This window comes from Balearica regulorum, chromosome Z, assembly GCF_011004875.1.
Source record: "Balearica regulorum gibbericeps isolate bBalReg1 chromosome Z, bBalReg1.pri, whole genome shotgun sequence".
Lineage (NCBI taxonomy): Eukaryota > Metazoa > Chordata > Aves > Gruiformes > Gruidae > Balearica > Balearica regulorum.
The window spans coordinates 73406049-73432937 of NC_046220.1; the positions used below are offsets into that span (position 1 = coordinate 73406049).

The 26889-nt window shown below is 36.6% G+C and overlaps 1 protein-coding gene across 1 annotated transcript in view; it reads right to left on the reverse strand.

Moving 5' to 3' along the window:
- SLC1A3 (solute carrier family 1 member 3) overlaps positions 1–26889 on the reverse strand; it is a 63306-nt gene that overhangs the window by 27618 nt on the left and 8799 nt on the right. The window contains exon 3 of the mRNA XM_075740481.1: positions 15229–15366. Coding sequence (XP_075596596.1) covers positions 15229–15366 — 138 coding nt within the window. The remainder of the gene's footprint in view (positions 1–15228; positions 15367–26889) is intronic.

The window sequence follows — 26889 nt, forward strand, 5'->3', positions numbered from 1 at the left end:
ATTCCATAAACATGCCCAGTCTGTGCTTGTTGTTGCTAAATAATTTATAGACACCAAAATATTACACTTCCTAGTAAAAAGAAATATGTAAATACGGTACACTTAGATGCTGCATTTATTGTCAGTGATATTGGCATTACTATGGGAACCCTCTTGCAGGAATGTTCTTTAATGTTCTGAAAAATATAGTTAATTTACTTTTTGGGTAACAGAATACATTTGGAGAACCAGTAGGAAAGTACGTTTCCTGAAACTCACATCTGCTTGAGAAGGACCCTGCTGTGGGGCTGTTTAGATACCCATTTAACTCTTCACATTATTCCATCTCTTGCTCACAGTATTGGAATGTGCCAAACAATATGCTTTTTGAAGGGAAACTAGGGAGTAATTTATCTTCTTTATGTGTGCTAAGCAGAGCAGGAGGGAGAGGCAAGCAGGGATTCACAGCAAGCCATGGAGCAGTGATTAGTAACAGCTGACAGTCTCAAACCAAGACTCTCTTTCTTTGGTTACCTCATTGTAATAACAGAGTACAAAGGACTGACTGTCTTCAAGCCAAGAATCAGAGACCCAGGAACACAGAAAATAGCAGCTCACCATTTTTTTGGTAACAAAACACTTTTGCTACCTGCGCAGTGCAATTCTAAAAAGACATCCTTTTATGTCCTGACATTTGGACTAAGCTTTCCTGGAAATGGGATTCTTCTGTTGGGCATAAAGCTGCTTGTTTTCTGTATCAGGAGTGAAAAAATGAGCACATTTGCTTATGAAAAAGCATGATGTATCATGGTAAGTTATTTCAGTTTAATTAGGAAAAAAGTTCATTGTGGTAGCTGATAAGCCAAAGCACATTAAGTTAGCTTGAATCCTACAGGACGTGTTGTTACAAGACTGAAATAAATATGCTAGTAGTTGTAAAAATTCTGAAACATCAATTCTCCAAGGATTAAAATATTAATTTTCACTTATTCTGAACATATTGCCAAAAATATCTACTTTAGACATGAAACACACCGCATCCTGGCAAGATACCACTGATAAAGATACCTTTGCCTTCTGGATGGCATTAAGCAAATTACTTAGTGCTCCATAAAAATCCATAATGCAAGTTCTTAAAATACATGTGGAAGCTTCTAATCTGCTAAAACACTAGTCTGAGTTTTGGCAGACTGTGCCTGGAGTCCTTCAAAGACATGTTTTTGTATGTGTAGCAGTTATTAAACATCTCACAAATGTACAGTGCTTCTGTTATTTGACTGTCTGTATACCATGTGATGAAGCTGTAAACTATTTACTATGCTAAATCACTCCTGATCTACTTTAGCTGCTACTGAAAAAGTAATATGACACAGTTGAGAATACAGATGTGATATTCGAGGTATCCGTAGCAGTAGCTAGTAATGCAGTCTAATGTAAAAAACATATTTGCTTTTACATCTTCAGTATGTAACAGATGTCTTAAGACACACTTCTGTTGAAAAATGAAGTGAATATAATTCTAGTCAGACAGGTGCAAGATGTAAAGAATGAAAAATTAAGGTTTCCTGTCTAAAAAAAAGAGATAGAGACATATCTCTGTGTGCGCAAATTGACATGGGATTTGGGGTATGGGATTGTACTGATCTGTAACTTGTCACAGCTCTATGCTGGAGGCATCACCTTTTCATTCAAAATGCGATCCAGTATTGTTAGCCAGCCAGTGCTTGGCTTCTTCACTAAAACTTCCAATAATAGAGTCTATTGCAGCGATAGTGGTTTTTTATTTGGTTTGATTGTCCAGTAGGATCTGACACTAGTTAAGTTCATTTTATAGAGTTCATGCAGCAGCCATCGTTTCAAAAGAAGCTTTGCCCAGTTGGATGTGACTCAATAAAGATTTGAACTAATGGTCGTGTGTTACTAACACATCTGGTAACAACCTGGCCTTTGGATTTCTGCTTGGAATTTTAGTTTTAGCACAATTCTTAAACACCTAAGATCATCTTTCTTTGCTAATTCAGCAATATTAAGGTAATTTGGAATAGAATAGTGACATTGCCTTTAGATATGTTCAACAAGCCTTGACTATTTTGAGTAATCTGAAGTTACTCTAGTAAGTGCCCACTCACTAAAGAATCCTGCATATTTTTTGTTTTGCAGTAGCTGCTATCTATCCTCATACCAGCTTTGTTCTGTCTTTTTTTTTAAGAGATCTTCTCAGTGCACAACACTGATTAGTTACTTAAAACCAATCTTAACTTAACCAAACTTAAAATTAATAAATTTCATTTTACTTTCAAGCTAGCGGTTCATTCACCTGCTGCTGTTTTTTCCACTGATCTTCCAGACAATTTATCTGAGCTGCGCATGGAGCTGTCGCTTTCATTTTGTCTATGTTACACACACCCTGCATGTGTTTACATGTTCTTGCAATCCTTTTAGTTTATTACATTCCTCTCCATGTGCCAGGCATTTTTTTTTTTTAGTTTGTACTATTTTGCAACACTATATATGCTTCCATGGGCTGTTCTTGATGGATTCACAATTTGTTTGCTGACTTTTCTCCTCTTACACCTCAAAGATAATTTTAATTTCTGCCAAACTGTAGTGCTATCTCCATTCACATGAAGCAACATAAATCACTGGATGCTCCATAGAATGGAGCTCCATGCTGCTGTAGCTATCCTGCTCCCCATATCGATATAAAATTAGCTCAGTTATCTATCTACAACAGTGAAGTCAGCAATGTTGACGTAACTTCTTCTCAGTCTAGGGAAGTTTGTCCTGAAAGACATTACCCCCAATACTTTGGTGCAGGACTGTGTGTAGTGGGGCCTCAGCCTCTCTAATATTTCAGGTACAAATAAGATGCACCACTACATAGTATTATCTATCCGTGTCAAGAGGAAATGCATGGAACTATTTCATGTCTCTAAGTCATTATTTGCATCAGAAATTGCAGAACAGTAATTAATTTAACAATATAGAGTACTTTTAGATTCTCATTTTTCAAAGAAGCACATTAACTTGGATTTGGTAAGAAAAATTCTGCATATAAAGTTAAATATGGCATCAAAAATGAATCTTGTATTAATAAGGAATCTAGAAACAATATGAGACTTCCTTTATCAAGTATGGCAAAGTCTATTTGAAGCATATGGGATCTGATGCAGACATAATTTTTAAAAATTTGTACAGATATTTTTAAATTTATGAACTAGCAGCCTTTTAAAGCACCACTTAGAGTCAGTAAGTTAATATCTTAATAATAAATTAGAACATTCTAATGCATAACATCATAAACATTTTTCCATTTTTTTCATGGACCATAGGAGTAATTTGTAATTTAATTACACTCTAAATCCCCCCCCCCCCCGAATTTAATGGGTAACAATCAAATCAACTTTAGGAAAAAAATATTTCCTATTTGTGAATTTAAGGTCCCCTGGTAATATGCCATATGAATACTAAGGAGTCATTACTTCAGCTGCAATTAGTTTATTACATTTTAAATTGTTGTTATAATCTTGTGGGGGTTTTTTTTCACAATTCAGTAATGATGTTAAGGCTGTTCTGAGAACTCATTATGAAAGTGTGGAATTGGAGTTTCATGTGAACAGGCTTTTGTTTTCCTTCTTTTCTCTCCTTTGTTTCAATGACCTCTTGAACTTTGGGTCACTGATTCAGTTACAGCATTGCAACATCAAAGCTGTACATTTTTTGCTTTGTCTTTCTCCACCTTACAGACTTGTAGGAGGCAATGGAAAGAAGTTCAGACTTCCTCTGGAATGCCTGACAGTAGCAAACAGTGCCTTTTAAAAAATATTATTCAGCTCTTTTCCAGGATCTTACAGTGTTAATTATGGCTGAAAAATAGGTTTTAGCTTCCACAATTCGAATGTCATACAGTTGCCATCTGGGCATCATCTGTTTGCAGACAGGATTGAGGATATGAATTTCTATGAGAGGTCTGAGGTACCAAAGCAAATATCAGCTGATTTTAAACTAAACAGATGAAAGAGAAGAAGTTTTTTTAGATCACTATTGTTATTGGACTGTGATGTTCTGCAGAACAGAAAAGAAGCCTATTTACTTTTTAAGGAACTATTAAACATCCTATCTTGGGTTTGAAAGCTTTATTTTCTGTGTGGATGCGGGCCCTTTGTACAACTTCATTAGCCTTGAGACAGATATTAGCCAGGCTTACTAAGTTAATGTTCTCTAACTTTGTTTTCAGGGTTTGGGGAGTTAAGATATACTGCAATTGGAAATATTGAACAAAGCTGATTTTTAGTGCAAGAATTAATTCATTGATGAAATAAATAGTCATTCATTAGGTGAACTCTTGACCAAAACCTACTTTTTCTCTGGCTCTGAAAAGAAACTATATTCACTGGACAATCTCTGATGTTATCTAAGTATTCAGATCTAAGTTAGAAGTGGGTGGTAAAATGCCAGAATAAAGTAAGTATTTAGCTTTGCATATGAGTAGAGAGGAAATAAGGGAGCTGTTTATAGAGGAAAGAATCAGCATCAGTATGTTAATTATAGTGCAAATAGTGTACTTCCAGTACTATGCTGTATTTTTCTTTTTCTTATCCACCACCTGTAAGAAGCTGGCGGTATAGTTGTCTGAAGATGAAAAGGTGTAATTATCTGAAAAAAAAAAGTTAGTTCTGTTTAAATATATAATTATTGCAAGCTCAAACTTGATCCTGAAAACACGCTTGACTGAGGCATCTAAATAAATGTTTGTGATAACATACTTAGTCCAAAAAAATCTTCACAAATTGTGTTACGCTTGAAGACCTTCAAACTCTTCAGTGAAGTAGAGAAGATGAATATTGATTAAAGATTAATACCAGATTTGATAACTTTAACTATTCAGGAATTACAGGTCATGCTTTCCACATACTGGAATACCCTAAACCCCAACATTTTTCCGAATAAGTGCTTTTTGTTGTATGACTCTTGAGTTTTCAGAATATAGCCAAGATCTATTGTAGAGCTTTTCTTCACAGCCAGGGGGACAGGAATTTGATTTACTTGGATACTTGTCTTCCAGAGGCAGTTAAGAATAACATTAAGATCGGAAAGCTTCTGTTGGCATGACAGTTGAGCACTCAACTGTGTCCTTTATTTGCATGTTTCTTAGTATTAGAACTAAATTGCTATTCAGTTGTGTGAAACTGTAAAGAATTTTGTCTTTTCACTTCCCACATGATATAGCCCCATAAATAATGAGACTTTTTTTCGCACAAGTCTTGCTGTATCCTAGCTTTTACTACTTTTTGTAGATTAACATTGGTATATCCAGTTTTGATAGACCCTTGCAGAGCAAAAGTCCTTTCAAGATACTATCAATAGAAGGAATACATGGAACTTTTGTATCTGGTGAGCGGAGAAACCAAAATTTAAGAGCTTGCCGTCCCTAGTGCTTTTTTTGCTATTTTGCTAGATATAACTGTTTTCACAATAGCAGGAACTGAAAGTTTGAGGTGTACTAAACTGCCCTGTTTTGCTACATGTGCAAACCTCTGAGGAATCTGTGTTTGTACTGATTGCACGTGTGCATCATTTCAGATGGAAATGCCATGCTTTACAATGGTGAACTCTTGGCCAAGATCGGAAATGCTAAATATAGAAACTTTGTTGACCTGAGAAAAATTGAGACAGGTGACTCAAGAAAGGCCAGCCTTGAGAACAAGTAGGGGCCTGTAGGAATTTCTTTCCCCCCCTTTCTGAAATTCACATGGCGCTTGCTACCTTCCAGAGACACAAGGTCGGGATTTTCTGTAAAATGAATTAACTTTACTGTTGTTTGTATCAGTGGCATCACTCAGTTGAACCTGGAAAGATCAAATCATAGTGAGAATCAAAGGAAAAGGGCTTTGTGTAAATGTGGTAACATGTCATCGGGGGGGGCTCAAGCAAAATATCTGAGGCAGTGCATAGAAGTGGCAGAGTATACCCAGACCTAGCCAAAACTGATGCTTTCTAGAATAAGCCATCACCACAAAAAATGGTCATTTCTGGGACTGCAGGTATGTTACAAGAGTTTTGCATTAAATTTTAGCCGTATAACAGCCCCTGGCCTCACTTCTGTGAAGAAAAACAGATAAAACTGTGTGAGCCTGGAAAAGTTCACACTGAGAGACTTTCCACCCAATTAAAAAAAGTTGGCAATTCTGTAAGGAGATTCTAGGTTTCAGCAAACATTTTGCTGTGTTCATGGCTGCCTCAGGCACTCATCTGGAGACAATACTGCAACAAGTAAATAAGGAAAAGGTATTTTACCCTGTGCCAGCCAAATCTCTGCAAAAGCTACCAACTATGAAAAAAAAAACTATGACATAACTGGAAAGCAATTTCTAGCAACCAGGCAAGTTCTTAAATATTTGCAGTGGTATTACTGGAGGCACTCTTCATACGATATACAACAGCATTGTTTACATTTTTTTCCATTAATTTCTCAAGGTCTGAACTGGAGGATATAGAATATATTCAGAAACAGCCTGGAAGAGAAAGTAAGGAAAAAATATGCACTAACAGGGTGTCTGGATGAAAGGAATTGTGGCTGATGCAGGATCTGCTTTGTGACTCTGTAATATGCAGCTCAAATCCCAGATGATCCTTACTGATCCTTAGTTATATTTGTAGTCTCAAGAAATCATTAGAGATTTCTGTCCTGAGTGTCTGTTTTCTCCCTCTTACCCTCCATCACCAGTGAGAGCTGTGTCATGCAGCTGAATACCCTGTTGAATAATTAGCTAGGCAGCCTTTCCCCTCTTCCAGACAATCCAATATCTTACTGTAACCCAGACCCAAGGCTTGAGTCCCGTAGCTCTTGTGGTGCACAGTGACTTTCCTTGTTCTCTGTTGCTCAGAACTCAGGTGGGCATCCAGCAGTGCTAACAAGAGACAAGCATTCAGTATCTCTGCCTCCAGTAATGATAATAATGATGGATCTGCCTTATAGAAGTTTATAATCCAAATGCATGCCTGAAGGACAGCATGTAGCAGATCCAGCAACTAATTTTGAGAATTAAATGGAAATAATATATTATAGGTCAACAACTGCCCATTATCAAAACATTGAAAAAAATCAGGGGTGAAAACAAGGATAGAGGACCTAATGATAACATTACAGTCTCTTGTTTCTGAAAGATGACAACCTTCTGCAAATGGTTTGATCTGCAGTTGGTCCTTCTGCAATGATCTGTGTAGCTGATGCAGTGATTCAGAAGTACTTTGTGTCTGTCAGATTTTACAGCATTGATGAAAGGATGATATGTGTTACTTCTACTGGTGTGCAAGTACTCCCAACAACGTTTCTTGTGTCTTCAAAATGCAGCCTCAGGAACTTTCTTGACTAGATTCTTCTGGTCTTCATGAGCAGTTGTAGCAAAGATAAACTGACAAGGAGCAAATATGATGGAGTTGTGCTACATTCACATGTAGGAAATGGGAATGCAGATCACAGTGTTCAGGCTAGAGGTAAAGAGGTGAAAGAAGTAGGAAAGTGAGAGTTGTTAAGCCTAAATGAAGCCTCTGTGTACCTAAATGACTCTGGGTGTAACTCATCTCTTGACAAGTTTTCAGGCTGTTTCTTTGTCATATTTTCATGTAGCTCTTGCACTGTTGTTATTTTTCAACCTTCCAAGAGTGGCATAATTAAGAGCTGCTGATATTGTCATGCATCGTTCTTTCCTTCTTTCTTGACATATGGTTTGCCTTATCTCTTTTATTTTTAAGTCTAATTTCATGTCAATGGAGCTAATTTGCATTTGTTAAAGGTGAGATGATTCTCATATCCTGTAAGAGTTTTTCCTTGGTTTTGAGCTGGCTCTCAGAAGAGCTATGCCTGTGAGAAAGCTGAAACCATTGACAGTTGTCATTGCCTTAGAGCACTTGGCAGGTGAAATCTTAACAAGTGAAAACAGGTGAGATCTTAACAGGTGAAAACCCCTTCAATCTGATATGAAATTCTATGGAGTGCAACAATAACATAAACCTATGGTAAATTAGTTAGTCTGATGATCGTCCAACCGAGTTCTGTATCTAGCCACCATGGGGACTTCGGTCTTCCAAAATTACTAGTTCCCCAAATTTAAGTCAGTGATGGCTGCATCTGTGAACTCTCTAGTTTCCTTTTGAAACTGTTAACTTGTAATTCATGGCACTGTACAACTCAATTTAATTGTGTGCTGTATTAGAAAGTACTTCCTTTACTATAAATGCATTCTCTATTTCTTTGGACACCCCGTATTTCCTTTATTATGAAAAATAATTATGAGATATAATAATAAACCATTACTCCATCTAAGCCTCTACAAATTAGTCATGATTCCTGTGGACTTTTAGGGCGATCTTCCACGGTTGTTTCTTTTTCAAACCAAAAAGTCCCCCCTTGCCTGTCACTAGAACTCCATTCCACCAATAAGTCCTGTCACTTCCTCTGGATGGTTCCCAGTGAGTCTGAGAACTCTTGCCTGTGTCTTAATGGCCAGCTGAGAGCTTGTGATTAGGTGCAGTATAGGTGCAGCATGTTCCTCTTTCCCAGGTGTATTACTTTGTACTGGCAGCATTCTAGTTCATCTGTCACATTATCACAGAAATATTCATTATTGAAAACATCATTCTTTACAGTTTCAGACTTCAATTTCCTGAATAAAATGCTTGCTCTCAGTGTCATAATTCCCCAAATGCTGAAGAGACTTGGGTTTGCATTTTGGACATGTTGCTGTACAAAATACAAACCAAAGTCTTTTGCATTTACAATCTAATGTAGCTTATTTTACAATTTGTAATATTTTTGAGTTTTTTAATTTTCATGTGTGCTGTTTTCCTGTAACCAATTCATATTTATTTATATTAAAGTAAAAAAAAATTGTTATGAGTTGTCCCTAAGGTATTTTTAGTCCTTCTGTCTTTGATTGAAATAGAAATGTTAATAGAGTGTCGATTTACAATGGTCCATCGGTGCTTAGGCAAGATGCTTTAACTCTTACATGTTCCATTATTCTTCCAAATAGTTTTTGCTTTTTGTTTTACCAGTGACTTGCCTGTCAGCAAGCAAAGTCTTGATGTTATACATTTAAAATAAGATAAAAAATCAAAACTAAGTCTTTGTAGATGGGAGGTCGTTACCTATTATCAACTCAGTTGGAATCCCATGCAGAATGCAAACTGGATCAAGTGTGGAAAAAGCTGTTATTCAATAATATGTTGTGAAACAACTAAAAGTAGTGATCCACTAAGAAAAGCTATATTTTCCAATGAAATTTAAATCAGCCTTTAATTGAGGACTTCTAGTAAACTTGAATAATTTTAGATGGGTTTTTTAGTTTTGCTATCTTTAATTATTGCAGACTTTGTTCTTGAACACCCTTGCTGTTTGTGCATTAGTGCTTGCAGAGACTAAGACATCAAAACCCACACTGCTATTTACTTGCTGCTTTTGAATGCTCTACAGCATGCTTAGGTGTTCTTTTTTAAGGTATAATCAAATTTTGTTTTATAAAGAGTTTTATATGCAGGAATTTAATCTCTGTTCCTACTGCATTTTCATTTTTAATGGAATCTGGGTTCACTTAGAATTGTTCTCTCAGGCTTTTGTGAAGATTGATTGCTGTGTATTTCCTATTGCTAAATTGTTTTAGAAATGGTTCAGAAGTGAGTTATATTTGCATGTTATGATCCTTTCTGTAGCTCCTTGGTTTTAGTATTTGCATAGATTAAGATATATAGCACTTTCTGAGTAAGAGGTTCGACCCAAAGCTGTATTTATTGTACGAATACGTATGACATTTCATTATGATTTTCTAACATCCATGCCTTGTACAATGCTTTCTGACTTCCAACTGGGTATGGTTTGTTTCCTCCTGGAGCACTTTCTGTGTAAAAACTTGTTCAGGAAACATATGCAGGAAATCACAGTCAAACTGATTGCCAATATACACTGAATCTGAACATAGTTCTTTTTGTGTTCAGCTTGAACATTGATGTTTCTAGGTGCTGAATAGTTTCCAACCTACCTTTTTTTCTCACTGACCTTTTAAAATGTAGCTGCTTGCTACTTAAACTCATTTTTTTAACTTTTAAAAGCTTTTATCCAAAATACTTTAAAATTACATTACATAATTATTAAACCTATCCTGCCCACATTCCCTTAAAGACTGTGGAGGAGAACAGTGTAAGTTCCAACTTTTTCATCTTAGAGTGCCTGTCTAAATAATAATTATTAGAGGCTATATGCCAGACTTGAAGACATTTGTTTTATACAGTAACAGAAGTTCTGAAAAGCAGGTCTTTAAAGTAATTATGTGTATAATGTTTCATGTTTGTATATTTTTAGCTGCTGTTGGCCTGAATCTACCATAAAGATGCTAGCTTGAAATGAAATTGTTACAGAACGTGGATATTTCTTCAATTGTTTCGTTATCCCTACAAGAAATCCCATTTACAAGATGACTGGGTCTTTACAAACTTACTAACTTGTATGCCCACATTTTTAGCACTCCTTTGATAGGTGAAATCAAAAGCATCATATGTACATCCGAGGTTAGTTAAGAGGCATCCACACATGGAAATTTCAGATTTCTGCACTTTGTCAACACTTTATATATTTTTTTGTAGTGGCAAATACTATGAACATGTTGAAAAAGTCTGGGGACAAAACCTTGTGTGTCTGAGTGTGCCCACAGGAAAGTCACTTGTGTTTTCTGCAGTTGTCAGTGTTGTAGTCGGTTTCCTGCATCAGAGGCAGGGAAGTTTCTGTATCTTCCAAAATCCATGAAAGACACTCATGGCATTATTCAAATTAGAAAGAGGAGTGAATATAAACAAAGACATATTAAAAAATGCATACTAAGTTGTTTTCTTGAGGTAAACCTTCCATGCTCAGTCTTCTAAACTGTTTTACTATACAGCCTTCTTTTGTGTAGGAAGATTCACAGAATCTTCTGTTTGTACAGAATCTTGCACTCAGAATCCTACTGTATGATTAAGATTCATTTGTACCATATTAGTGTTACTCCCATTAACAGTTTGGACAAGCGTTATCATCTAATGCACAGTGTGTTGTAGTGGTGCTCATTACTGGGATCTTCACCTGATTCTGTGATTGCTGACCTGCTGTATAATCTTTGGCAAGCCAGTGGACCTCGCTGTTTCACTGTTTCTACTTTCCCTTTCTCTTTCCCCAGCTTGATTTACGTTAGTAAACAAACACTTTTCTTACTGTTTCTGAAATGTGCAGCAAAAATTAGTCTCAGACCTTGACTGAGCTTTTTATGCTTTCCTACACTTTACCCAACAAAAATATTTGAAAGAAATGCACAGAATTTAATCCCAGTTCACTTGCATTTAAAAGAAGTGGTCCCTGTACAACTAAATTCCAAGCTTCCAAAATTTCAGGGAAGGAGAAGCAGCCTGTCTATTAAACAGAGCTATAACCAGAGTTGTGCAATATATTTGCAAATAATCCCTATAAAATCTCTTTAGCTTTATTATGTGTCACAAATGTTATGTTCCAACTAAGCTTTTTGTAAAGACTGGTCATGAATCATTTTTGTGAATGTGATTTCAGCAAATATATGGTTTGATTAAGTAAAGGTACCTTGCTCTGATGCCCTTATATTCAATGAATAACTGAAACATGCAGATAAAACTTGTGGGCCAGTTTTAAGGGCTGGAATTTCAATTTCATTATGATCTTGCTGTAACATCTCAAAAAATGTTAATGCATAGTGCTCTTAATGCTGGTGCAAATCTTGCAGTCTTTGCCTATTTCATGATGCGTTGAATTATCATATGCATGTATTTTTATTTTATAAACCTTTTAGGGACAATGCATCTTTTAAAATAATAATGTCAAACAATTTATGTCAAATACTTCAAGTTATAATAGAATAAAAAGGTATAAAATATTTTTAACTCCTATAACTGCAGCAAATTGAAAACAGAAATGGAGCAAAATTGTCAACCTTGTCTTTGTATAAGAATTCAGACCAGATTTGGCCATGAAATAATGCAAATGGGAATTTCATCTATTTCTTTGGGTGTTTATGCTGCTTCCCATATACTGTACTTTAATTTTGCCTTTGACATTGTAAGAGATACAATTGGGAATGCTGACTAGGAGTTGTCCCATTTGAAAGACTGTAGAGAATAAAGACCAGCATAGAGTATGCAGTTGGATTTGTGTCTAAACCACAAAAGATGAATACAAATACTTGTATCATCATATTTTCCTATAAACAGTAAAAGATGGTGAAAGGCATGCAAATAACTTCCATTTGCCCACAAGCCGATGTTAGTACATGCCTGGTAACATACACATTAGAAGATAGAATCTCATGGAGAAAACTGCATACCTGCTGGAGCCATGTGCAATAATGGTAAGTCATAAGGCAAATGTGAATAAAAACCTCTGAATTTGATTCTACATTGTTTCTTTCATGAAAATACGAAAACAGGCTATAGAGAAATGTGACTGGGTTGACTTCACCTTTTACAGTTTATTTTCCCAAGACTCTGTGAATAACCATCAGATTACCTGAAATACCTGTATAGCAGAACTCTCCAGTTTCTCAATTTATCTTTCACTTATGTAACAGCCCATAGCTTCTATAATTCTTACTTTGTTTTTATTGTTCTAATTTCTTTGACATTCACAAAATTTGCAAAGGAACGTAATCATTCCTAGCCCATTTCTAATACATCAGACACTGTATGTTCTGATATTGTCATAATCTGTTATATTGAGCACACTTACATAAATATAAATGGAAACTCAGAACATCATATCTGGGAGACACTGTCACGCAAACAGCAAAAATATTTATTCAAATCATTTACAATAGGAAGAAGCAATTATATTATCTGCATGCAAGACCCAGGAGGAATCTTTCTGAGGTTAGTTAAGAGGCATCCACTTTGTTTTGCCAAACAAAATACAGAAAATAAGGATTTGGCTCATGGATGGTCTTAAGACTGACTTGAGAAGCATAAGACTTTTATGCAATGAATTACCCTATAATGTCTGAAAAAAAAGAAACCAAGAGCATCTATAAAATTGCACAGTAGTACACCTGTAAAGTTATAGTTCATCATTATTTAGATATTCAATAACACCCATATATTTACTGGAGTATGAGTTCTGCAGCAAATATGTAAGAGCATCTTTTTCAAAAAAACCCGATTTGTAAGCAAAATGAGGTATTTTTAATTGCAGAAAACATTTTTTCCACAGTTTTTAGCAATAAACTGGGAAATGTCTTCTAATCCCATGAAAAGACATAGTCCTGTTCTATTTAACAATTTGTTTTTTAAAAGAATGAAATATGTAATTTGTGAATTGCATTGAGTTTTCTCTGAAAATTACTATCTCTACTTCAAAGGGAAACTCTAGGAATAATCCACTTAATATTGCACAGCACTTGTATGATAATAAGTGAAATCTTATAGATAGATAAGAGTATATAAAGGCTTACAGCAGAGAGAAATCTTACCTATCTATAGCTACCTTATCTATCTACAAGATTTCTCTATGCCAAAAGCCTTTATATAATAAAGGAAATTATTGTCATGAAAAAAGGGCATAGAAAATGATAAAGGGGTCCAAAGAATTTAAAAGGGAAAAAAAATCAAAAAGAATGGCATTGTTTGAATCCAGAGGTGGCAGATTCTTTTCAGAATAGAATTAGTTAGAAACTCATTGCTCTGGTGTTTCACAAAATTTTTACTGAGACCTGGTGATACAGCAAATGAGCTTGTTTTATCACAAGGCCAGCTCCTTGTGGCAGTTGTTACTTTATGAGGTGGGTTTGCTGATCTTTACCTGAGAAAAGTGTTTTGACTTAGAATTTTGAAAGTGAATTCAAATCCTTATGGATGCAGAGGAATTTAGCAGTGTAGTAACTCATCCTACAAAATGGAGCAGCAGTGCCAGCCTCAGCTGACACTGAAGAAGGGCAAATCTCTCTCCTTTTCTACTTTTAATGGTTCTTCCATCAGTGTCCAGCCAACCTGGGGAGTTGTGCAGGTGAAAGGGACAAGAAGACAGCAAGGAGATATGACAGATAACAGAATTATACACTGGTTGGGAATAAAACCTGTCATTGTTTCCCATACAAGATTGATAAATTTCTCTGTAGTTTCAGTGTGCATAAAGATTTCAGTATCCATATAATATGTGTGTATAGAAATAAGCTTTACTTTCTCCTTGAAATACATGAAGGGGAATGATTTTGTAACTGTGAATACCCTAGTTGTCTGCTGTGGTATTAACAGCTTATATACATGCATACTATCTTTGGTATCTGTGAAGATGGGGGTCTATGCTCATTTGCATTTGTAAGAGGAGATCTTAATATTAAAATATTTGAAAACCAATGAAATAGAGAACAGCTTATAGTCCCTGGATCCTCCAACAATTAAGGTAGTGCATTAGGTGTTTAGATCTTATGACTGCACAGTGGGAGGTTTTGATTAAGTTCTCTAAGCTATACCATTGATTTGCTGATAGACCAAAGTCCATGCTTTCTTTTCTTCAGATAATTAACAGAATAAATACATCACAGGTACATACTCAACATTCATAAAAAATCTGAGAGCTCTTCCATGAAACTTAGGTGGAATCATAATGCATACATCATCATAAGAAATTAATTATTCTATCTCTGGCTCAAGGAACAATTTGATAAAGAGGACTTGAAGAGTTGCTGACTACTCTGGCAGGAAACCACAACTGAGGGAATGAAGTTTCTTCCAAAGTATCCAATCTCTCCCATATATCACCTATTTTTTTCTAATCTGTTGTTAAAAGATTAGGAGGTAGACAGATGTTTTACAGATCTGGGTTTACAGGCATAGGTTATTGCCCACGATCAATAGTTTAAACTTTCTCTATTTTTCTGAGATACCTTATCTTTGATAAAAGTAGGACACTGTGGAGGAAGTATCTCTTCAGAACTTAAGAGAAGAAAGTGAAGTACAGAGTCAGCTTCATAGCAGCTACATATAGTAACTTGTACAGTTAGATTATACTGGAATTGGGAAAAGTATCTTTTAGTTTCTTTGTATATTGATTCAAACTTTTTGTTACCTCTCTAAAACAGCAATAGCAAAGGTATCACTTTCTGCAGGTTATGACTTCTCGGACATGGAATGTTCATTTTGTATGATTTGGTGTGTGCAACTTTATCAAATTATTTAAAAGAACAAGAAAACTGTTGGGTTTTTTACCTGTGACTAAACTGGATACAATTAGTGGCAGGACCAGCATTTGCAGCATTCTCATGAGTAGTTCTCCTGGAAATGAAAAGTACTTGATTTCCCGATAGCTCATCTTATATGATCGGAGAGAAAATCCAAGGATTACACCTGAAGAGAGGGAAAAGATATGAGTTACTCTTCTAAAGTAATAGTAACATCTGAACATGAATATCTGCATAGTACTTACTCGACATATCCGGTTGTAACATGCAGGTTTTGTTATACCCCAGATTGCATGCCTGATTTGCTCTCTCAAATATCAACTACTATTATGAGTAGTCCTACTGAATTATTTTTCACTGTAACAGATTGAGAAGGTTTTTCGTGCTGATTTTTTTTCATCTGGATTAATGTAACAAGGTACATCTTCAGCATTAATGAAAAGGAAACAGTCCCTGCTATTGCAGACAAGTGCTTTGACTTCTGGGATTTTTAGTGTAATCATATATGCAATGCATATATATAATAGCTACCAACCTTTGGAAGTCTTGTCCATGCCTCTTTACTCTGTGGGGCCTGATCCTGTAGATGTGCTTCAGATTGGATGACATAACCAGGACAGACGTATTTGAGAATCCCTTCGTGGTTAGGTCTTTACACAGCAAAACTGCATCAGGACCTAAGTAGCTTTATACATGCCTATCTTCTGAAACACAGCCACTTGCAAAGCAGCAGCTAATTGGGATTGGAAGGTCTTACTGGATGATTCAGTGGTGGGTTTCAATGCCTGAAGGAGTGGGGTAAGGGAGTGCCAGATACATTTATCTTGTTGGGAAGAGATAAATGGTGCTTGAGATATATTTACAAATGGTAGCCATAGATGGGCTGATGTGTGGCAACCTAAACTTCTCAGATAGAACTTCGCAGATTTTGTCCTGTACTTGGCACCAACTGCTTTGTTTGCTTATTTGGTTAATTATTTGGTTAGTTGACACAACTAGTTACAATTTACTGAATGTTAAATGGTTTAGTGCCTATCTGATGTAGGTTTTTCTATATCCAGCCAGGATCTGGAACACTCCTTAACCATACAGATGGTAAAACTCAAATATTTCTCCTTCCCATTCCTGACTCCATGTTCTTCCCCACTGTCTAGTACTGGTGTTTGTGCTAATTGTGGCTGTATAGGAACCTGGATCATAAAATTGATCCTGCTGCAAAAAGGTTTTATTTTACTGGGTTAATTTTCAGCCTGGTGAACTCCCTGAGGTAATTTGTTTGCATGGCTGCACAAGTGTTGGTACTTTCACAAGGGAATAGTTAGAAATGTGCTTTGGAGAAGAGTGGGACTGCCCTTTTTGGCAGATAGGCAGACTCAGGTTTCCTAAAACTTTTCATGAAACTGCATCCTCACTGATGTTAGGCAGCAGAGCATTCAAACTCACTTTGATTGTGTTAGAACTTGGGTATGTCCTGAGAAAGCTGTAACATTGAACACTTCTGGAAACTGCTAGTTCCAATTCTTAATCACTTTATGGGTTTGGCTTTTTTAAAAATCAGATTTTCGATTGGTACATCCATACACCAGATAATCATGCCAAATTTTACTAGCTAAAATATGCTGTTATGCCTCCTACACTAGCTTATTGCCATCTGGTGATGTAAGCAAACAGCTATAACTCTCATGTTAGTGACCCCTGTCTGTCTGATCATGCTTTTAGGGACTTCAGCAAGTTGGTTAAGTTAGAGGAGTCCAGAAATGTCTTGTGTAGGACAGAAAATCGCAGTGTCACAGGATGGGAGAAAAGTGATTAGAGCACAATTGGAGCCAAGCATGGAGTTCACACTAAGGGAGAGAGTGGTAGGACTAGAAGGCATTTGTTTTAGTCTCATTTGAGTTCTATAGACTCAGGTAGTCAAAAAGCATTTTGCATAAGTGATTTTTTTTTTAGGTAAAAGTAGATCATAAACTGCATAGAGAAAGGGCCTCTGAATTATTCTTGATTAAAAGACTTGCTTCAGAGTTTCCTTTCTTTTCAATAAGATTTTAAATTCCACTGCAGGGTTACTCAGTATTTTCTTTTTATATGGGAAACACATTTCTCAGATATAAAGAATCCATCTGGACCCTTTGTTCCTGCACTTAATGAGCACTACATTTTGACAACTGGATAACAAGCAAATAGAGCTAGACCAGTTTCTTACTTAGGCCCCAGTCCTGCAATTAGTTCCACATGAATTAATCTCTGCACTAGTACAAAGCCTCACTGAAGTTAGTAAGGGTTTCTGAGGCTGCTATAAGAACTAGTCCTTATGCTGTACTGTAAGGGCTTGATTATCTGGTCCACTACTGTCCAAGCAGTACAAAGCGGCCTAAGAGAAAATCAAGGCCCAAGTAGATGGCTGTTTGAATGAATGTTATTGGTAGTAAGTTTCTGAAGCTCCATGTAAACCTGTTGATCCAGAAATTACTGCGCTTTTTTTTTTTGTCCTAAAGTGCTCTGTACATAATTACAGGGTTGCCCAGCACTGCAATTTACAAAAAATTTCTGCAATGTGGAAAAAATATGCCCTGGTAATGTATTCTGGTGAATTGGGTCAACACCTGACAGTTATTCTTCAGCCTTAATCTTAGCCCTGCTATTAGTTTATATGCAGTCATGCCTAAGCCATACGAACCTTTCTCTGACTCAGTTTCCCTACTTGTATAATAGGTATAGTAGCAGTTGCTTCACAGATGTTTCTGAAAATTAATTGTGTTGACATAGTGATCTCAGCAGCACAAGAAGGAATTGAAGCAAATGATTTCCTCAATGTAGTGTGTGATAATGAAAGCAGAACATCATGGTTTTACCAGCCTCTCTTGATTTTAGAATGTATGGAGATGAAACTTGATTTTCTGTTCTGAGTTTAAATACCTAGATACTGGGTATTATATCCTGTCCAACAAAGTTGTATTAACAAAAATTATGAACTTGAAACAGAAGAGTCAAACTTGGCAAGGTAGCTTTGACTTCTTTGAATTCACTTCTCAGAACCAACATTCACAGGTTTTTAAATAGTCAGATAACAGCATACAATGATGATTTAAAGATAGACACAATGACAAAGTATCAAAATAAAATTGGGAAGTAAGACCTGGTAGGAGGTACTAAACGTTTGGAAAGTGTGCTGTATTTTAACAACCATCCACGTCTGTGTGTCTGGTAAGAGTTGTAGTGCTTACTACCTTCCACAGTCAAGACTGAGAAGATTAAATACTGGAGCTGGCCTTTCTCAGTAAAAGTTTCAAGTTTCTGATTAATTCTGAAAATTATAATGAAACAAAGCCTTGTGTGAAACAAGGTCCCACAACCTGTTGTGCAGGTTTCTGTCTACCCTTTGTAACAGAAAAGAGCATCTAATCAACGCTATCAGAGCCTGACTTCTCAAACAGTAAATGGTGTGACATTTCTGCACTGCAAGGAAGAGTAGATTTCTCAACAGAATTTGTTAGGCTTTTTCTGGACAAAAAATCAGTAGTGCTTGTTTAAGTGAAGGGGCTCGATTCTATACATGCTTATAATTGCGTAACAACCATATTGCTGAACGATTTATACAGTTCATAATGAAGAAGCAAATCAGATTAGAGTTATAAAAAGATTTCTGAGGTGTTCTTGTCAGTGATATAGTAAAAATTATGGAAAACTTGTTTTGCAGGTAATCCTGATGACAATCAGAACAAGCCTTGAACTAAACCATTTTATCGCATTTTTATACCAATGTAGATGTTAAAAAAATTTCAATCTGTATGAATACAGTGAAGAGAGGATTTAAAACTTGAAAGGAGCAGAAGGTGAAAATAATTCTGACAGTGATGGGAATGGGATGGAAATGGCAAAAATGGCAGATATGATTTGGGATTACTTATTGCTAAAATAGGAAGACGTTGATGAATGGCCTGCAGTTTTCACTTCTGGACTGCAGTACCAGAAAGGAAACAATAAAGTCTCCATGTCAGGCTTTAAAAACTGTGGGTATACCTGCAATTGCTAAGAAACATACAACCTTCTATATAAAATTTCTTAAATGGATTAACTTCAAATTGTGATGAGCATTAAAATCAAGGTCTGAAGCAGCAAGACAAAAATTAATACTTTTTTTAATACTTAGTTTCTTAGGAATAGATTTGTTATGGAGACGGTTCTTCTTTTTTGTTTGTTGTAGTGCTCTACCAGGGTATCATCAACTTATATATCATTTCCTAAATTGAATTTTGAAAATGAACTTTAAAATCCTCCATGGAGAAACCGAAGTTCTTAATTGTATTACAAAATGCCTTGGTCTCACAATGATAAAGAGCTGTTTCACATGATTCTTTGTGTTGCATAGATGAAATAGGTTGCACACCTACACATGAGTTTAAAACACCACATCAGTTAAAAACAAAAGAACCGTAACTCTTAGAAGACAAGAGATGGGGTTGTACTCAGATCTAAATGCTCATTCAAAGAACTATAGGGAAGGAAGCTTAGCTCTATCCTCCTCCTTGGCCTACTTAGAAGAATTAAATAATAATAAAAAAGAGGATTGTTTTTTTTCACTACTTCAAATAATTCATAATTTTAAGACAATAAGGAAGCTCCTAACTGGCATGATGTTTTTAATTGAAGAATAACAGCAGTTTTGTTAAATAAGTGAAGTCTCAATTTTTAAAATTAATCCTTATGAACTTCCGATCTCTTATTTCGGAAACAAACAGGAGTTAGGCCCATACATCCATGCTCTCTTCTGTATTTTCATGCAAAAAGTAGAAAATCTAGCAGTTTTACTTCTTAATTAATCAAAAATATCTCAAGCATATTTCAAGAGGAAATCAGTAGGTGGTATACCCATGACAGTGCAAGAGCTACCTTTTCCCTATTAGTGCTTGCCAGTTCAAACAGAACATACCAATTAGTTACATACACTTCTGCTTTTTAACAGTAAAACTCAAAACACTGTTAAATGAGGCCCATTTCAATATCCTTTTCTTTAACAGATGAGGTACAGACTTACTTTTTCTTTTCCAGCAGGAAATAGAAAACTTCATAATAACTGGAAAAGAATACATTAAACTAGGTAGAATGGTGCGCTCAAGTAACAGCTGTTAATAGTGCTCTTCCAGAAAACCTTGTAACCAGCAAGCAAATAAACATTTTGTTCTATAACAGAAATTGGGCTAGAGCCAGTAAGAGAATCAGGCTTCTACCAGTTTAATGGGACATTGTATATTTTTGTTCTCTGCACAGCCATTTCATTCTTATGTTCCTGCAACGCTCTGGAATGAATGCTTTTGTTCTTTGGGTCATTTGTTTCTGCTTAATTTACCATTTTGTTCTGACACCTTTTCTTCTAACAACCAGTTTCAGATAAGGCCATAACTGTATTTACTTGAGACAAACAGGTAAATAACTTCTCTAGTGATAGAGAAATACTTCAAGTTGCCGACAAAATCACAATTGTTCTTAATCTATTTCTTTGCTTGTCACAAGAACAGACTCACCAATTCACTTGCATGCTTTTGATTTTCATCTTTTTTTTTTTCCCCCCATAATTTTATACTGAACCTTCTGCCCACTCCCACTGCCCTTGCATATCACCTGCTCCTTTCTTACTTTCTGGTTTTCCTTATGTAGATAGGGAGGTATGTTCACTTTGAAACCATTTTTTTGAACCTAAATACTAGGTACCTAACCAAAATATTCAGTACATAAATAATGCAGCAGACTTTTTTTTGGTGATTGTTTCATAACTTTTACTAATTTTGTCTTAAAGATTAACTCTTATGCTAATTATTGTTTAGTAGCTAACTAGTTACTTTTTTACTTAATTCATTTAATTTAGAAGCAGCGGTTACTGCCTTTAAGCATTGGAGAACTACTTGTATTATACAGTCATCAGTGTTGCCTTATTACATCTCTTGCTTTGACCTTTTTTATCCTAAAGGTATAAGATTGACGCTCTTTAAAGGTCCTTCACACAAACTATATTTGATGGGATAACCTAAAAAGCACTTTATGAGTATTCACTCCAAAAAAGGAGAAATGCTCTTCATTCAGGAGAGTCAGTTACAGGCTCTTTTGTCCAAGTCCTGTGGTAGGCAAATAGCTAAGGCAAGGAAGGGTGTGTATGGCGTCAAACTGAGGGGAATAATGCTGTGGAGAGCATCAAATTGCTACAGTCAGGAAGAGACTACAATTTAAGCTGATCTTTTTTTATAGGGTAGGGTAGGGAGAATGGAATAATTTCCATTGGAAGGGACCTACAACGCTCACCTAATCCAACTGCCTGACCACTTCAGGGCTGACCAGAAGTTAAAGCATGGTGTTACGGGTGTTGTCCAAATGCCTCTGAAACACAGACAGGCTTGGGGCACAGACCACCTCTCTAGGGAGTGTGTTCCGGTGTGGGACCCCCTCTTGGGAAAGAAATGCTGCCTGATATCCAGTCTGAACTTCCTCTGGTGCAGCTTTGAGCCATTCCCACACGTCCTGTCACTGGGTACCAAGGAGAAGAGCCCAGCACCTCCCTCTCCACTTCTACAGGAAGCTGCAGAGAGCCATGAGGTCGCCCCTCAGCCTCCTTTTCTCCAAATCAGGCAAACCCAAAGTCCTTACTTCAATGCACTTGAACTTGTCAGATACTGAGATGAGCTCATTTGTGGGCTAAACCAGGGAGGAACTACTTTTTACTGAGTTAGTTTTCTGCTGGTTTAGTTCCCTGGACAGGTTTATGGCTGTGCGAGATGATGGTGGTGCTGGTGCAATGGCAAGGGAGGAAAGCAAACATTTGAGGGTGGAAATACGCAGCCAGGGACAGAGGTAGGACTGGCTTAATCAATCACAGAAACATAACCATAAGCAACCAGATACTCTTCCTATGGCAATCCAGAATCTGAGCTAAAAGGTAGCTTAAAAGTCCTTGAATTCCCTTCTTCTGAGACCGAATTTAGAGCAAATGTATTCCATTTTAACTTGCTTCTCTGTTTCAGACCTGAAGAACATAAAGTATCAATTGGCTTAATAAACCTGCTGTTATTCCTCTACGGCTCTCGCCTGACAGAGACCCAGCAGAGAATCTCACATGTATAGGTGTACATACGTTCCTTCTCTTTTAACTGGATGATGCCAGTGCAGTAGAGAGCTTAAGGACCTGTGCTCCAAATAGCTCTTATAGGTGGCTATATTGAAATGGAATATGGGTTAATTTGGACACAAATAGCTATGTCCCCTTTGCTTGAGAGATATCATGAGTGGAGTCATGGGAGAAGTACCATAGAAGAGATAGATTGGATTCCAGACATGATTCGATTCCAGAAGATCCCAACGTTATGATATATTGTAGTATGGGACGCTTCTAGCTGCAAAGTGATACTTAAAATTTGTTGACTTAATTCTGCTGGGAAGAATGAACTATCTGGTTTATCTGTTTGTAAAAAACATACCTGCTTTAGTCAGGATGCACTATACATATTGTGCACAAATGGACTACCTGTGGTAGTTCTGGATGGAACAAACTGATTTGTGGCAGGTCTGACTCTTTCTGGGAGTGCTAAAGTCATTGTGCACATGCTACAGAGTCTACTGTGCATGCACACTGCACTCTTCAAGACTTCCAGACATCAAGCAATTTAGCTGAAACTCCTGCCTCAGTTAAGCTGTGAAAGATCAGAAAACAACAGGCACAAATCTTCCAATTCCACCTGGACAGAATTCTAAGGCTGTATAAAGAGAGATGTCCAGAGAAAAACAAATGTATAGTGAAGTTTGAGTTACATTGATGTCAAAGAATTGTTCCCTCCATCAAAAGAGAAGTCAGTGTGTTACCTTTGGTCATGGGTTATGAGAGTGCCATGGTGCTCTCAGCTATAACAAGGAGAGACAGAGCCACAGTGCTGCAGTCACTATGTGTCAGCAACTGGCCTCCTGAACCTGACCCTGAACATTTGCTTTATCCAGTGAGAGCTATTACCTGCTCAAAAAATCACACCAGACTTCTAACACCAGTATTCAGTTACAATTTGCAGACATCCAGAGGCATTTTACAATATTGATGTATTTTTATGGGCGTTAGAGATAGATTAACATAGATACATAGGCATTTAATTTGCAGCTGAAAATTAAGACACTCAAAACCTCTGCATTCCATTGCCTAACTCTGGAGGTGCCTGAACTCCTGAAACACCTTTATAGCTATGGCTGGGCACTTGCACATTGTCTTTACTTGCAGACACAGCAGCCCATCCTTGGATTTTGTGGACAGAAGGCATACACGCGGGATGGGGTAAAGCTGTAATGAACCTAAACTGCCTAAACCAGGACACTTCTTATACCAGATCTCAGGATATAACAGCATCTGAGTGCTGTTAAAACATTTTTTAAAAAAATCACTGAAATCTGTCCTTTGCTACTTGTTGGCTCCAGTGTTAGACATACATTTTCACCCTTCTCTCTAGTTATTTGGTTCATTCGCCCTTCTTCACCAACTAGGAGGTAATTTCCTTCCTTTAAGAACATGTCCAGAAGATTATTTTTTTTATCCAACTTCTGTTTCTCTGCCTTCAATTTTTTTTTTTAATTTTTTCCTTGCTTTCTTTGAAGTGTTTCTGTATTTATTTATCATCTTTGATTTCTCTTTTGTTGTTATTTATAAGACAAGCAATTGCAAGGCATGTGTAGAGGATTTAGAACGAAGAAAAATTTTTACTGCTGGCAGTAAAGCACTGTTCTTTATGGAGTAGGGACATTATTCCTGATTTCATCCTCAGACAAAAGACTTCATTGAAAGACAAACTACTCCTAGTTTACGTACAATTAGTCTCTGAGCTGTAGAAAAAATACTTTTGATGCAAAAACCCCCAAATAATTCAATCAAAATGCAGGAATTCTCTGTTACTCTGCACATAAAAAAGATCAGGCATTCACAATATATGCCAGATTATATTTTGTGAAGTATTATTTAGAATTATGGTGGTACTCGGTGCTTTACAAAGTTACTGTAATACCTGGGTTTTTTCATGCCTGGGTTTACTTCGCTGCTTCACCTTCTTGACTAATATAAATGTTTTTATTCACATGAAAAATAGTTCCCTACAGATAATAAAGCTGCTCGCTTCAAGTTTACATAGTTCCTTTCTTACCTTTATATTTCTTTCTTTCTTGTTTTTCCTCAACTGGAAGCTGATGTAGTCCTTAACAGCACCAAATTCTGTTTTTCTCTACTACCGGTTCAGCTACCTGTCTGTATTATTTTGTCTTTTTGACAGTATAGTAACACTGAGGAATTGCAGTCAATGAGACTGAAATCCCACAGTGCCAAGAATTTGTGCAAACATGCTCAGAAAACAGAAAGCTACCCTGAAGAACCTCTAGTGTAGTTCAACAGCGAGCCTGAAGTTAGACCTTGATAATTGCCTTTATTTGGTTTTGGTTGGGTTTTTTTGGTTTTTTTTTTAATTCCACTTCAGACATACACTACAAAACCAGTTCATTGTAGGCTTGGCTTCCTGGATATGCAGTTTTACACCATCATTTGTGGGACATCAAATTATGCATTCCTATGTCTATGGACCTAGCCCAACTTTTCATTCCAACAAAACCACCTGTTAATTTAGCTTAGTGCTAAATCTGTAACTGAGATGTTTACCACTGAGGATTAAGTATTTTGTTGAATCAAGATATGCCTATGCCAGGATTATTTGGGTCATGGACCATAGCTCACATGGCACACTTTGTTAAAATATTTTAAAGAATCTTTTTTTATCCAGTATTTTGCTGACACATGCAAACAACCTGGGCAGACTGAGAGGAAGCATTTCCTTTTGTAGAATACAAGACTTTTGCCATATCAGGTGTAAGCATTACTGGAATCTTTTATTTATGTTTGATTTATCATTCAGTGAATTCTTTTGACAAAGGAAATCAGGTTCACGACTGAAATTCATGGACTCATGTTACCATCTTTTTCAAAAGATAGCTAGGATGCTTTCTAGCTGTTTGATTTTGTTAGTTGAGCCACTTCATCCTGGAAAAACCTCAATATGAGTATGAAACTATTCATATCTAGAACCTCCCACCTATTTAGTTTACTGGTCAACAGCCTCTTTCAATACATGAATTTCCAAAAGTGTTCTATTTCAGTTCATTAAAAAGAGGTCTCATGCCTAACTTCTTGTGAGTTAACTCACCTGAAGGATGTGTTGTAGCATAGAGAATTAATTTAGATGTAGCCTCCATATAGGTTATGATACCTCTCTTCTCACTGCTAGGTGTTATTCAGAATGGCAGAATTTCCCTATCTTAAATGTCACAAAAATGGCAAAGGGAAACTGGCACCTGGAACAATACTTAATTACATATTAAGTACCTGAGTCCAAATTGTGACCTTCGAAGTCCCTCCAGATAAAAAAAGCTTAGTTCTGGAAATCTATAAAGTTAATGGGCACTTCTCTCTTTGTTTTGGAAGACCCCTCACATCTCACTGTTCTGCTTGTGTTTTTCTCAGAATCGCCATGGCCTAAACATCTATTTGCCTAATTCCAGGCTACGTTCTGGGGATGTAGAAACCGAACATGACTGACACATGCAGAGAATCACCTGGATTTGGGATGCCCTGTGTTCCTGTTCATGCTCAAAGGATTACTTCACAACCTGGGGCTCTCTGCTATAGATGAGTGTTTTAGCCATTGGGTTAAAACATCATGCTGCCTTTTGCTTTCTTGGCATATGTATTTGCCTTTAGAAGTCTTGCATTTCCTTCTGCCTGATAACACAACTTTGAAAGGAATGGTGGAATTGCATCCTCCTGTAACTTGCCTTTTGAAAGGAAAAGATTAAGCTAATTCCTGAAGCGCTACTGACACCATTGCCAAGGTGAGGGCTCTTGTGCTCCTGGATCTCGACTGGGTGAAAATGTCTGGCATGGTCCTGACTCAGAAAGGAGTGGGAGTAGGAATGCAAACCTGTTAGTCTGTTGGGATTTTTTTTCTCCTGGCAAGTTTTAGGCAGTTATATGTTTAGCTTGTGGAATTGCGGGGTTACCCTTTTGATTCTTCTAGCTCTCACCCACGCACTAAAAAAAGACACCCAGCTCTGAGACTTAGATTCCACATGCAGCTTCCTTTGCTTACATTTCAGGATTTGAAGGACTAGATTGTACATCCCTGTTTGTTTAATGTGTGTATTCCCAAGTCAAAATTTAAAGACATCAAAATATATGCAGTAGTCTTATTTATCAACTGCCTTTGGTTAGTACTGCTAGGAATTCCCTAATTAATCGTCCTGCTATAGTCATACAAAGGCAATTTCACTCTTATTTTTTTTTTAAATTTAGTCCTTATGAATAGTAAAACCAGAGCATTTACTAGAGCCAGTTTGAGGGACCAGCTTATGTTTCAGTGTAAACAATGCTTAACTCTTAAGCCCCATCTTTTATAGACTTTCTTTGAATAAACTAATTTTCAGTTATGCCAAATTACAGTAAATGGTGAAAAGCAAGCACACACTTTGTAACTGTCAAGCTGATTTCCATTTATGATCTTCAATCCATGCCAACAGAAATACATAGACATGTCAAATTTCAGCAAGAAAATACATTTCTTCAATGTAAAGAATTGAACAAGAATTGAAAAGGTGAATATAACTGCTGCTAAGAGATAGGACATGGCAGAAC